Here is a 13,412-nt window from a genome sequence, read left to right as displayed (position 1 = left end):
TGGTCTCCATATTGGATTTTATCAAAAAATCGCCATTTTTACCACGAGCCCCTAAACCAATTTATTTTAAGACCACCATTGGAAAGCTGAGGAAAAATGCTACAGGAAACATTCATAAAATTAGGTGTGTAATGGCATTAACTGAATAAAACAACCGGTTATTTGTAGCAAGGTTCACAATTTTCATATAATTATCGTGATATTTCCAAAATTTGCCATGAAACAAACAAAAAACGACACGGTTATGTAAAGAGGAGAGATAGGGCTTATAAATAAAGTGAACAAAAAAAAATTGGCAGCAATCTTGGATTTGGACGCCATGTTTGATTTTATCAAAAAATCGCCGGTTTCGCCAGGATCCCCCCAACCGATTTTGATTTCAAGACCACCATCGGAAAGCTGTGAAAAAATGCTTTAAGAAGGATTAATCAAGTTAGGTGTGCAATGGCATTAACTAAATAAAACAATTAATTTTCTGTAGCAAGGAATGGAATATATGAGAGTTGAAAACCTTGATACAGATAATAAATTGTTTCGTTTATTTAATGCCACTACAAATGTAATTTGGTGAATGTTTCTTATAGCATTTTTTCTCAGCTTTCCGATGGTGGTCATAAAATTGAAATCGGTTGGGAGTATCATGGCGAAAACGGCGAATCAAATCTAACATGGCGGCCAAATCTAAGATGGCCGTCAATTTTTTTTTCACTTCGTTTATAAACCCTATCTCGCCTCTTTACAAAATCGTATCGTTTGTAGTTTGTTTCATAGCAAATTTTGGAAATATCATAATAATTATGTGAAAATTGTGAACCTTATGTGTGAAATTTATGAATTTATAAAAATTCAACGTTTTTTTAACTTGTTAGGCCTCTTGGCGAACGAGGGGTCCAGGGTTAACCATTTTCAACCAATTAAGCGCAAAAGTTTCAATATTTGAAGACCTCGTGTCAGTAGTGGCCCCGTTCCAGCGAGAATTACTCATATGATAGAATAAGACAATGAGTGAACGATAGAAAAGGATATGAGAATGGTAGAACGAGAGAATAGGATAATGACAGAATGCGATATTGGGACAATGAGAGACAGAATGGATGAATGAGAATCTCACTATAATTCTACAAGATATGGGACGTCAAAGCAAGCTTCTGATTAACACAAATTGAAACTTGACTTTGGGTGTTTACTTAATGACGCGAGTATGGCCATGACAAGACTTTCTCTGCAATTAAAAGGATGGTCTTTTAACTTTTACCAAGAACTTAACTGCAGCATTAAAAATAATATAGTTAAATGGGAATCACACTATTAGTGCAAAAATTATGAATAACGATCGATATTTTAATGGCACAGTTCAAACCTCTAAAACTGAAATCAGAAAAAAAATAACACGTTGTTGGAAATTACTAATTTTAGACATAACTTGGGAAGATTCTATGTTAGAGAGATTAAAGGATATTTCCATAGGTTTTCAAACATTCGGAACACGTTCTCTAAACTGTTACGATTGTTAGTCATCCATGCACAAACTGTACTTGCAATCCAATGCACCAACACAGTCGAGAAATATTTCTCGAAACCTGCGAAAGTGAGCCCATCTTATGCGATACTCATTTAAATTTACGATCGAATTTTCCACCGACCAAGAAAACTCTTGGCAGCGCGCGGCACATCAGACACCGTTGTTGCCGTGCGCCGGCTCAGGGAAGCATTACTAATGAAAACAATAGAATTAGTAATTAAGAAAAAAAAGGTTGCAACCAAAATTGAACCGATTTCAAACGCCTCCCGCGGTTTCGCAGGAGAAAAAGAAATGCATTTCGATTTGCCAGCCACACCAGCGAAACCACCAAAAACTGACATACGTGAAGAAATTACTACCACCAAAGACGCAACTTATAGTTAGCAGCCGCAACCAGCAAACAACAGCAAAGCCTGTATATTAAAAGTTTCAGTAGTTCAGCTGTTTATGAAAATCTCTTTTAATTACACTGCACCGATTACACACATACCGAAAATGCGGTTGCCGCCCGGCACCCTTTGCTTCACGGTGCAAAAAATAAATCCAATGTTTGGGTCGATTATTTTGGGCTCACGTTTTCGGGCGCCCGGGTTGGATTGGCACCCGCGCGCGGGCGGTGGGTGGCGCCGGGCACACACACACACACTGCTCACCTTGCGGCAAGGTTTTGCGCGAAGACGGCTTTTGGGTTGGCCTCGGTGGAAAACGCACCGTACCGCGCGAGTTCGATGGAAAGGGGGGAGACCGAGCGAGAGACCCCGACCGACGCCAAGTAAACCAAGCCACCACCGTCGACGGACGACGACGACGACGACGGACGCGAAGAGCTCAAGATCAGCGGCATCACCACGATTCCCTCCCCCCTCCCGCTACCCTACCTACCTCGCCGCGACCGGGTGGGTGCGAGGGACGCAAGCGAGACCGAGGAAAAACAGTCGGTATAAAAGCTGACGCGGTTGGTAAGTTTGGCATCAGTTACCTATTTGCTTGTTTCACTGTTACATTTCGCTTGGATTAAATATGAAATTGTTGGTAAGAAAGGCTCTTGAACTACTCGGTGTGGCTAGAAGTGTACTCATTGAATGGACATTCTGTTAAGGACCAAAAAAAGGAGTTAGTGACATTTTCAGGCGGTGCTTAACCTGTTCAAAGTGATTTGTTCTGAGAATGGTTACCTGAAAAAAATGTGTCCCGTAATTTGTGATAGACAAAAAATGAAGGACTATTTGAAGTAGAGATATAGTGTGATCACGGGAGAAAATCCAATAAAAACATCAAAGCAATATGAACAGATAATCGAAAAGGAGAAACAAGTTGGGTGGCTTTTTATCAGCTCTAGATTTCATGGGGAAAATCGTGCGGTCATTCACACACAGTCTGGCTGTCTGGCTGGCGAGATGAGATGAGTGGAATCAGCGACGAAAAAAGTATTAAATAAAATAAATATTCAAACCAGTTGCCTGGATTGAAATTTCGCTTGGATTTTCCGGGTGTGTGTCAATATTTTGGCCTGACTGACGAGCCACCACGGCGGGCGCCGTTTCGAAAGCTGGGCGTGTACCGCCTCGTTTTTTTTCTGTACAGCGGCAGCAGCGGAAAAGTTTAATGATGAAGTAAAAGTGTGAGGAAAGTGATTTTTCAATCGACCGTGTTCGAAGGTTTTCACTTCACGGTGTGAAAGGGCGAATTTACATGATTCGACACGATTCGTTACCCGCCCGTACAGTTAGATAACGTGAACTGATTGAGAGCATGAAGCGCTTTTATGTTAATATTATCGAACTATTCAACCACGCCGCTGCCGCTGCCGCCACCGCTGCTCGCTTCGGCTGGGAATGAGTGGAACGATGATGGCATTTCAGTAACAGTTTATGGCCTGTTTGATGCATTTTATATGCGCATTTGCCAGTGGAAGCAAATAAACAGAAATTGTAGTGTAATGAAGTGGAAGTGTTTCCCTCTTTAATTAGCGCTACTTTATAGTTCAGTCACATTTTATGGTTGCTTGTGTGCACATCATTGGACAACAACAAGCATGGGATGTGTTATAATCGGAAAAGCGTAAAATTATTTACGATTTCCACCAAAGTTCTACAGGTTCCGAGTTCGACAAAATTGTCTAAATTGTCTAAAGCTTGACATGAGGAGGTAAATGGAGGACTAAGAAGTTTCCATTCTAAACCAATGAACAATGAAACCACTTCGGAGTAAGATGGATTGGTTAGAACTTGTAATTTTCCTAAACAACTTCTTCTATTAATCTAACAAGGTTCAGATGTGTGTCCAAATGAGAGCCCAGCTTGAATCATGGTGACTCCAATCATCATTTTCATCCATTTTTCCCCTTAGACCTTTTTCTAACAACCACATCGTGATTCTACGACACGAGAACTAAAAACACCACCCTTTTTATATCTTTTCTAGAGTTTTTTGCTTGTCAGAAACTCAAAGATATCCATTTCTTTGTTTTTGCAGTACGATTTTTTTATGAAATAAATCTGCTGTGACGGAGACGCGTGGTGCTCTGCTTTTACCTGCAAGAAAACAAATAAAAATATCCTTTTCATTGCTTGTAAAACCAAAACACCATTTAAAAATTTGTATCTCAGAAACAAAAAATAATATATGTACCTACATTTTCAAAAGGTATAATTTTGTGAAAACAGATCTAAAGAGAAAAATGAACAGAAGCAGCTTTTTTTGGTATCACTCAAAGCTAAAAGGGCGCCACCCTAAGCACTAAACCAAAAAAAACACGGGTCAAAAAGTTCTATAAAAGGATGGTTGAACACAATTTTGAACAAAATAGAAGGACATTTGAGTTTCGATCATACTTATTTTCACAAAATTGCCGTAAAGATTTGCAATTTTCAGGATTGCCAGTATAATGAACGTCATCTTCTATCTTCGGAATCGATGGAAACGACTTATACGGCAAGGGTGGTGTTACGATTTCAACACTTGGACACTAGTATTTGGAATTTGTACCAGACTTTTGGGTGGGTTTTCCTAGTTGAATCCGCAAGTTTTTATGATAATTATAAATCTGTAACTTATTTTTTTATTTGTCACGACAAACCATTAGTTTACAACAGGTTTATCATAATTCAAGCGATGTTTTTTAACTTCAATCCTTTTCCATTACTAAAAGAAATTTATCATGCAGCTGCTTTTAGGAGACTTGAACGATTTTGATAAAATCAAGTTACAAAACAAAGATTCAAAAATAGCTTCAAAATTGCGTCACTGCGGAGCAACAGCCAAAAAATTTACGATCTAAATAGAACTACTGCAGTACTTCGTAGTAGTTATATTATCAGCTCTTTTTCATAGTCTTCAAACTTACAAACTCACAAAACCTGCTTACTCAACGCGTGCATTGTTACACGCACAGTCACTAAGTCACCGAATTAAGCCACAATTTTGCTAGGAAATAATGTAAAAATCCATTTCACTGGACAATCACAAGCTACGGTTTTGACAAGCATAAGGCAGGGTTGCCAATCTGGCGTTTTTCAACCATTTGAAGCTTAATTTGAGATTCTTTTTTATATTTGCTTTTAAAAGTGGCCACTATAAAAACTGGTCTGCAGAAGTGTCTTTCCGGTCATTTTAAGCTCAATTCTGAATCATTTTTTATTTCACTTTTCCTTTTACGTGGCATTAAAGTGGCCTTTTTGGCCATTTTTGGATCCATTTGGTTCATTTCGTTTTTCTTTTCAGCCTAAAATATTTTTTGCCTCCTTTAAGATCCTTTCTGGCTTTTCTAAGCACCTTTTGGTCATCTTAGGCCGAATTTAAGATAATTTTGATTTTACTCTTTTTTGGCTTTTTTTGGGCCGTTTTGGCCCCCCGTGGGATTTTTTACTTTTTTGGCTATTTTGATTGTTTAAAACTTTTCATTTCATTTCACTTTAAGCGAAATTTAAAATCATCTTTATATATATTTTCTTCTGAGTGTTGGAAATGTTTTCTGGTCCTTTTTAGCTTCATTTGAAATTGTTTTTATTTAACGTATTGACGCAGCTTTTGGTCATTTAAAGTATAATTTGAAATTCTCTTTTATTTTACCTCTTTTTGGCCTTTAGATTTGCTTCTGGCTACTTTAGAAGTGTGTTTCCGCCTTCTTAAGCTCAATTTGGATCATCTTAGTGTTTCGGCCATAATAGCATTCATTTGAAAACAATTTTACTCAACAGCTACTGAGCGAATTAATCCGTTGACAGCTTAGTATCTCAACGCTTGCTTTGTTACGCGATCTAAGCGAGCATGGTTGGGAGGTTTATTTTCCTCTTCTAGGTGATGCTGGTTAAGCCATTGTCATTATTAATGGATTATTCACTTACTACGGTGTAATGAAGTCGTAATTCTGCTTAAAAATAGTGGATTTTAACCATTTCAGTAGAAGAACAATTCCAACGGCAAACTACTGTGCGAAGAAGGGTTGCCAATCTAGCCTTTTCAGCCATTTTAATTTTTTTTTGGCTTCATTTCCTAAATTACTCATTAGAAGTAGCTTGTGGCCAATATGTGCTGGCCTCCAGAAGTGTCTCTCTTAAGCTCAACTTTGAATCATTGTTTATGTTTTTTTTGGTCTTAACCCGCCGTTTTGTGGCAATTTTCGGGTCCATTTGGTTCATTTCGCATTTCATCCATTTCTTAAAAATATTTTTTTGGATATTTTAAGTCTTCTTTAAGATCTTCAAAGGCTCCATTTTGAATCTAGTTTAGCATAATTTTTTATTTAATGGTCTTGAAAAGCGGTTTTAGGCCATTTTGGCTCCGTTTGGGATTATTTTTGTTTTAGCCATTAGCAAGTTTAACTTCCTAAAATACTTTTTGATCATTTTTAGCTCAATAATTTTCATGTTGCTATTTTTCTGGCCATTAAAAACGTGCTATTTTGGCCATTATAAGCTACTTTTAGGACCTTTTCTAACCTTTACTGTCCAGACTTTTTCGACCATTTGAAAATAACTCTTATTTTGGCCTTAAAAAATGTATTCGGTCATTTTAAACTTCGTTTATGAGTCCAAACTTTCCGGTCTTTTTATGCATTTAAAAATGTCTGTTTAAGCTTCATTTGGGATTGTACCACTGCAGTCTAACAGCTGGCCGTCTGTCAAAAATAGAATGTAGCACCTAATCTTTACTTTTTTGGGATCGTATTTCAATTTGCCAGTGAAACTGAAAACTGAGAAGTTGATTCCGGAAAACTTTATATGAAATAGTACAAAGTGGCTTTACGTTGCAAGAAGACTCACTGTAAAAATGTCTGAGGAGTGTCGGAACATTAGGGATAAAATTGTTGTAAATTGATCGAATTTAGATTTCTAATCCAAAAAAGAATTTTTTATTCCATGGGAATGGAGAAAGGCTCGCAAGTAGATACCATTTATACTGATCTGTTGGCTGCATTTGACAAAATAGATCATGATGAACAGGCTAAATTCAAAAATATCGTGTGCTTCTTGATTCCTCACTGACATTCAAAGATCAAGTGCCTTATGTTGTCTCCAAGGCCTCGTCGCAGTTCGGATACATTTTCCGATTTTAAATCGGCGATTTAGCTAATATTTCCAGGACGTTTATTGCCTTGATGCCTTATACTGTGCCTCAAATGTAATAAAACTCAAATTGTTGCTTGAATTCATATCGAATGGCCAGAATATATTTTTCACAGAATTATTAGACCATTTACGATTAATTCTACTGACGCTTGACACATTTCTTTTCATTTGATTCTAATATTTACACCCCTTTTTCGATTTTTCTCCCCCTCGCCAGCGGGTTGTCTGTCTTTTTGCCTTGGTGCTTCTTGCATCCGCCGAAGATGAAAAGAAACCAGTGGCCGAAGCTAAGGTAGATGACACCAAAGCCGAAGCGGCGAACCTCGAGGAGAAGAAACAGGACAAACGTGGTCTGCACGACTGGGCTGGCTTCAGCGGTTTCGAGGAAAAGCACGACGTACCGCACTTCGAAACGCACGAGGAAAAGACACTGACCGTGATCAAGAAGGTTCCGGTTCCGTACCCGGTCGAGAAGCACATCCCGGTGCCGGTCGAGAAACATATCCCCGTGCCCGTGAAGGTTGGAGTGCCAAAGCCCTATCCAGTGTACAAAACCGTGCACTACCCGGTCAAGGAAATCGTTAAGGTGCCCGTTCATGTTCCAGCTCCCTATCCAGTTGAGAAGAAGGTGCCATACCCAGTCCATGTACCGGTAGACAACCCAGTCCCCGTCAAGGTGTACGTGCCAGCTCCATACCCAGTGGAAAAGAAGGTCCCAGTTCCAGTAAAGGTCCCAGTCCCGGCCCCATACCCAGTCGAAAAGAAGGTTCTGGTCCCTGTTAAGGTTGCCGTTCATGTCGACAAACCATACCCAGTCGAGAAGATTGTCCACTACCCAGTGCACGTTCCAGTCGATCGTCCAGTCCCGGTTCATGTTGACAAACCAGTGCCAGTGCCAGTTGAGAAGCCTGTCCCATACCCAGTAATCAAGAAGGTACCATACCCAGTCCATGTCCACGTTGATCGCCCAGTGCCAGTTCCAGTTGAGAAGCCAGTGCCAGTCCCGGTTAAGGTGCACGTACCAGCTCCTTACCCAGTCGAGAAGCACATCCCGTACCCGGTGTACAAGAACGTCCCATACCCAGTGAAGGTCCCAGTCGACCGACCAATCCCCATCGAAATCGAAAAGCACGTTCCAGTGGAGATCGAGAAGCCAGTCCCAGTCCCAGTCAAGGTTTCCATCCCTGTTCCAGTGCACCACCACCACGAGGAACACCACGACTTCGGCTCGGAAGGACATCAAGAATTCCATGAGCATCACTAAGTCAAGAAGAGCCCCCATCATTTCATTATTTATATCGCAAAACTTGTGATTTTAGTTTCTAAAGAACTAACGCCTCAACTAACACTAACAAACTAATTGCGAAATCCTACCAACTAAACAGAGAAAGTAAAAACTGATCAACCGACCGTTTGACGCAAAACGCAAAAATCGCAAAAAAAAAACCAAACATCCCCAACGGGAGTCGAAATCGAGCGATCGCACACTACGAGAGCAGGACACGGCTCGCGGCCGATGAGCGGTATCAACGATCCAACAGCTTACGAACTGTTCTCTTCTCAAACAGGCAAAGGGAAGGCAAGAACCGCCCATCGGTCGCAGACCGGATCTCGGAGATTGCTCGAAGTCGCTCCCAAAAAACAGTTCCCCGAACCGGTAGCAATAGGAAATTTTAGTTTTTCGAACCGAGCCACGCTCGCACGCACCACTCGAAAGCGGGCTCAGGCTCGGGTTCGGATAAGAAAATTTCGTTCCCCGAAACTTTTGCAAACCCGAAATGGAACACAAAATGCTCAGTTACCAAAACTTTTTGCTATGACTATTTTTTTTTGTTGTATAGATTTTTAGTAAGTGAAACAAGCGTACTGGAAGCAGACAAGATACGAAACAAAACCAGAATGGAAATGTTACGAAAACGTTACAGTGAATGTCGTGTACATATTACATACGTAGCCGCCCGCGCAAAGAAAAGAGAAGCTGTTTTATTTTGTTGCCCGAAGCAGATGTGATTGCGTTTTCCCGAGAAAAATTGTACTAGCGAGGAATGTTGCCTATTAATTTTTATTTGCTGATAAGCTCCTCACATATGTATACTTTTTGCGAGTAATGTTCTGTTTATATTTTTTTTAAAAAGAAGCGAAACAAAAAGAGCCAAAAAAATTGAAATAAAAGATGTGATAAAAAAAAAGATTCAAACCGAAACGATCCGGTAATGTTTTCAATTAAGTCACTTTCCATCCGGATGATTGCCGCCGGAGTCTGCGCGTATGCCACGGTTACCGGGGACGAGCCAGCTGACTGGCGAAAAGTGAAAAGGAAAGCCTGCATAATTATTCGATAAAAGGCGTTGCAATCATATAACAAACGCATTAGTATATCTGGCGCCGGGAGGGGTTACGCAAAAAACGCGTCACATTCGTTGGAAAGCGAAATTTTTTTAGTTAATTTTGGCAGGGTAGTAAGCTGCTTCGTCACAGATTTAACTTCATTGATTTTGCCTAGTTCAACTTGTTGAAAAGACAAAACAGTGTAATTCTGCCACGGTAAGACTAAAACTGGGTTAATTTCTTGAAATACACGCATGGAAATCTTTCTTTGCTTCTGTCTGTCGTTACACTTTTACACAATTGCCAGGTTCGGGTTGAAGCAGACTTGCATATTGGGTGCAGATCGCAGCTGACATGAATCTGCACGAGGCGCTTGTGTCACTATTGTGTAACGCGCTTGTAATGAATCGAACGTAATTACGCCGACGCTCGATTTTATCATCATTGCCATCATAACCATCAGCCATTACTCGGTTACCCAAACGCGCTGAGCAGGTTTGTCGAAATCATGTCTATGCATTTCTATCTATTCCACCGTCGAGGGCCAAACATAAAATGAACACAGCTTGCAATAAAATTTATGGCGAAGAAAGGCAAAATATGCAGCAACAGCAGCAGCAGCAGCCAACCGCGCGGCCGAGACAAACTTTGCTTACTCTAGCGGCACCAATAGACTAATCGCGAGAGTTATGTCTAGTATTTTCAGCAGCATTCCGTATGGAATTTTCCAGATACGAACAAATACCCATTGGATTAAACAACTGTCTGATGCTCTTGAAGGCAACGGCCACAAATTGACAAAACATATAATAATTGGACTTTATAACAGCATAACAAGGCAAAAATTTCTTTTAGCACTTAGTATATCACACACGACACACATCAAATTATTTTGAGCTGCAACGCAAACGCTGTTTCAGAATAGCGCTACTCCACTAGATATAAATATGTATATTTAAATTGGCGTAATTTAAAGCATATGAAAAAAAAATTTCAGACTAAATTTTTTAATCTGCTGTATAAGAAGAGTCTTGTCTGTAGCCAACCCTCTGACAAGATACCTCATAGTTATTTAACGTTAAAGATACATTTAGGCATATTAGTACCGGTTATCTCTTTATTATATAATTAAGACTATTAAAGTGGTCCTTAGGCTCTTTTCCAGTAACTCCTATCCCTACCCCCATATAGTACCAGCCGCAATCCAAGCAACTTTAGCGGAGATTGGATAACCAACCCCGGTGAAAACTACTTCGAATACCGACAGGGAAAATGGCAAAAAAAACCACTAGCAATGACACTTCATTGGATAATTTCCACGATTTGGGAGAATGAAAAGCTACCGGAGGAACAGATGAAAGCACTAGCGTACCCAGACATAAGCAAACCGATTTCAGAAGAATGTTTTGGTCTGGAAAAAGTGAGTATTCAATCGGAGCATGGCGAATCTATTATTACTTATCACAAAAATACCGGCCGATTAGGTTGAAAACTCAGGAGTGTCGGGTGCAATTGGATTGGAACTGGACTAGAAATTAGTGTTGAAAATGGAATTGAACTCGGGGCCAATGTCAAGGACATTAAATTAGACTAGTAATTTTACTTCAAACTGAACATGGAGATGAAATTAAACAGGGATTTTTACTTGCAATTAGGGTTTATCGTCTTATTTGCTCAAATGTTTTACCTCTTTTCTTGTTTTCCGTGTATTCTGCTTTCTTGTGCCGTTCGTTCATTTACTTTTTTCCATTTCGTGTATCTTGTTTCATTGTTCCGATTCTCTTCGTTTCCCAGCCCATTTTTTCTTCTTTTCATTTCAGTTCATCCTCATATTTTTCTGTCGTTTTTAATTATTTTTTTTCCCGTATTCCAACAAGAAAACAAAAATGTTTTCTGTTCCCCTTTCTTTCATTTGCAGTTTTATTAGAAAAAGCTCTTTTTAACTCCTTTCATTCTGGCTTTTTGCCTTCGTCTGTTCCGTTTTTCCTTTTTTTTGATGCCTCGGTTTTCCATTTTTTCTAACACGTTTCCATCCTCTTCGGTTTTCATTTTTTATTTCCCGTTTCGCACCTTTTTCTTTTCCGTTTAACCTTTTTCTTTAATCCGTTTTACCTGTTTTTCTTGTCTTTTTTACCCCTTTTCTCCCATCATTATCCTTTTATAGCCCGTTCGACCTCTTTTTCCCGATTTCCTCCATTCCTCTATCGGTTTTATTTTTTATCTCTCACTGTTCTTCATTTCCCTTTTGATTTCTCTTCGTTTCCCTTGTCTTTCCTGTCCCGTATTCCCTTTCTTGTTCTCTTTCGTTTTTCCATTTTTCCGCTGTATCCTTTTTTCTATTCTTTTTTCTCTTCTTTTCCTGTCCTGTTTTTTCATCCTATTCCTTTGTCCTGGTTTTCCCCTGTTCCGTTTTTCGAGTTTTTTCTTTCATTTTACCTAGTTTTCAGGGCCGCTTATACTTGCCTCGTTATTACCTCTTTACTTGTCTCGATTTTTCTCCTTTTCTGTCCAGTTTGTCTTCATTTTCATTCTTGTGTTCTACGATTTCCTTGTGGATTTTCCTTCTATTCTCTAGTTTTTTACTTCTGGTTTTCCTCTATTCCACTTCTTTTCTCTTCCGCTTTATCATTTTCTGTAGTTCGCTTTTCTTTTCTGCTTTTTCTGGCCTATTTTCCCATATTTTGCCCCATGTTCATTCTCGTTTTTTGACCGTTTTTCCTTCTTTTATTTCGTTTTTTCTCTTGCGTTTTACCTTTTACTTTTTTTTCGGTTTCGCCTATTTCTTTTCTCTTTTTTAAACCCGTTTTACGTATTCTCCCATTTCTTTTGTTTTCTCTACCGGTTTTTTTACATCTGCCAGCTGTTTTTTCTCTTCGTTGATAGTGTTGATTTTCCTGACTCGCGAATCTTCTCCATTCCGGTTTTTGTCTTGTTTCTTTCGAGTTTTTTTCGTTTTCAAGCACATTGTCTCTGTTACTGTTTCCTATTTTATTTCCTGTCCCGTTTCGACTTTTTCGGACCCGATTTCCGTCCTTTTTCACTTTTAACGCCTTTTCTATCCCGTTTTACCTGTTCATTTGCTTCGTTCTCTCCCCTATTGTGTTACGTTATACTTATCTATTCCATTTTATCCTTTATGTTAACGTTTACATTTTTTCTCCAGATTTTCTCTTTTTCCTTTTTCCTCTTTTTATGTAGTAGTTTCTCCATTTTCCTACTCCCGTATTTTCTCTTTCTCTTTTCCTTCTTTTTTATTCCATGTTATACCTTCTTTGACCCTTTTTTCCTACGGGTTTGTCCGTTTTTTCCTTCTTTTCTACCCAATTTATCCTCATTTTCTTTCTCGTTCCTCGTTTTCTTTATGCTTTTCCTTCTTTTCTCTCATTTTTCTTCTTTTCAATTTCGTTTTTCATCTCTTGCTGTAATGTCATCGTTTGCATCGTTGCCCTTCATTTTCTCTACCATTTTCTTGTTTTTTTTTTGCCTTTTTAACTTTTCATGTCCCTCTTTTCCAAGTTTTGTTGTTATGTTTTTCTTTGCAGATTTTTTCACTCTCGTATTTTTCCACTTTTTTACGCACTATTTTTACGCAACTAATTTACTTATGGCAAAAATAGTGGCCGATTAAATTGAAAACTGCAGACTTGTGTGTTACAAAAAGTATTTTGCTTTACATTAAATTTACAGAGAAGGAGGGACACGTACCCCTGTATGCCCCAACCTAGGCATACCAGGGGAGGAAAGGCGTGATTTGTTCCATCTATCGGCTCGATTGCTGTAATTAAAGCGGCACCTTTAAGGTACTCTCCCAGATTTTGTTCCGTCGTCTATCCCCAATAGCAAGAGAATTTGTACGGCAATATCAAGCGGGTTATTTTTTACCCTCCGAGAAATCCTCCAGAAATGTCGAGATTACAACTTGCCCACGCATTACATTTTCGTGGATTTTAGGGCAGCACACGATACAGTCGAGCGCAAACAGTTATGGCGGA

At 39.2% G+C, this 13,412-nt stretch overlaps 2 protein-coding genes across 2 annotated transcripts in view; one reads left to right on the top strand and one right to left on the bottom strand.

Annotated features, from left to right (window-relative positions):
• Positions 1-13,412, bottom strand: part of LOC128743855 (angiotensin-converting enzyme) — a 257,876-nt gene that overhangs the window by 226,236 nt on the left and 18,228 nt on the right. The window lies entirely within an intron of this gene.
• On the top strand, positions 2,543-8,356 carry LOC128743858 (uncharacterized). Its single transcript, XM_053840540.1, has 2 exons — positions 2,543-2,554; positions 7,310-8,356. The coding sequence occupies exons 1-2, from the start codon at positions 2,543-2,545 to the stop codon at positions 8,354-8,356; spliced, it is 1,059 nt and encodes a 352-aa protein (XP_053696515.1).

The sequence above is a fragment of the Sabethes cyaneus genome, chromosome 3 (genome assembly GCF_943734655.1).
Source record: "Sabethes cyaneus chromosome 3, idSabCyanKW18_F2, whole genome shotgun sequence".
NCBI lineage: Eukaryota > Metazoa > Arthropoda > Insecta > Diptera > Culicidae > Sabethes > Sabethes cyaneus.
Note: the sequence above shows the minus strand (reverse complement) of the source record. Positions and strands in the feature narration are given on the sequence as shown.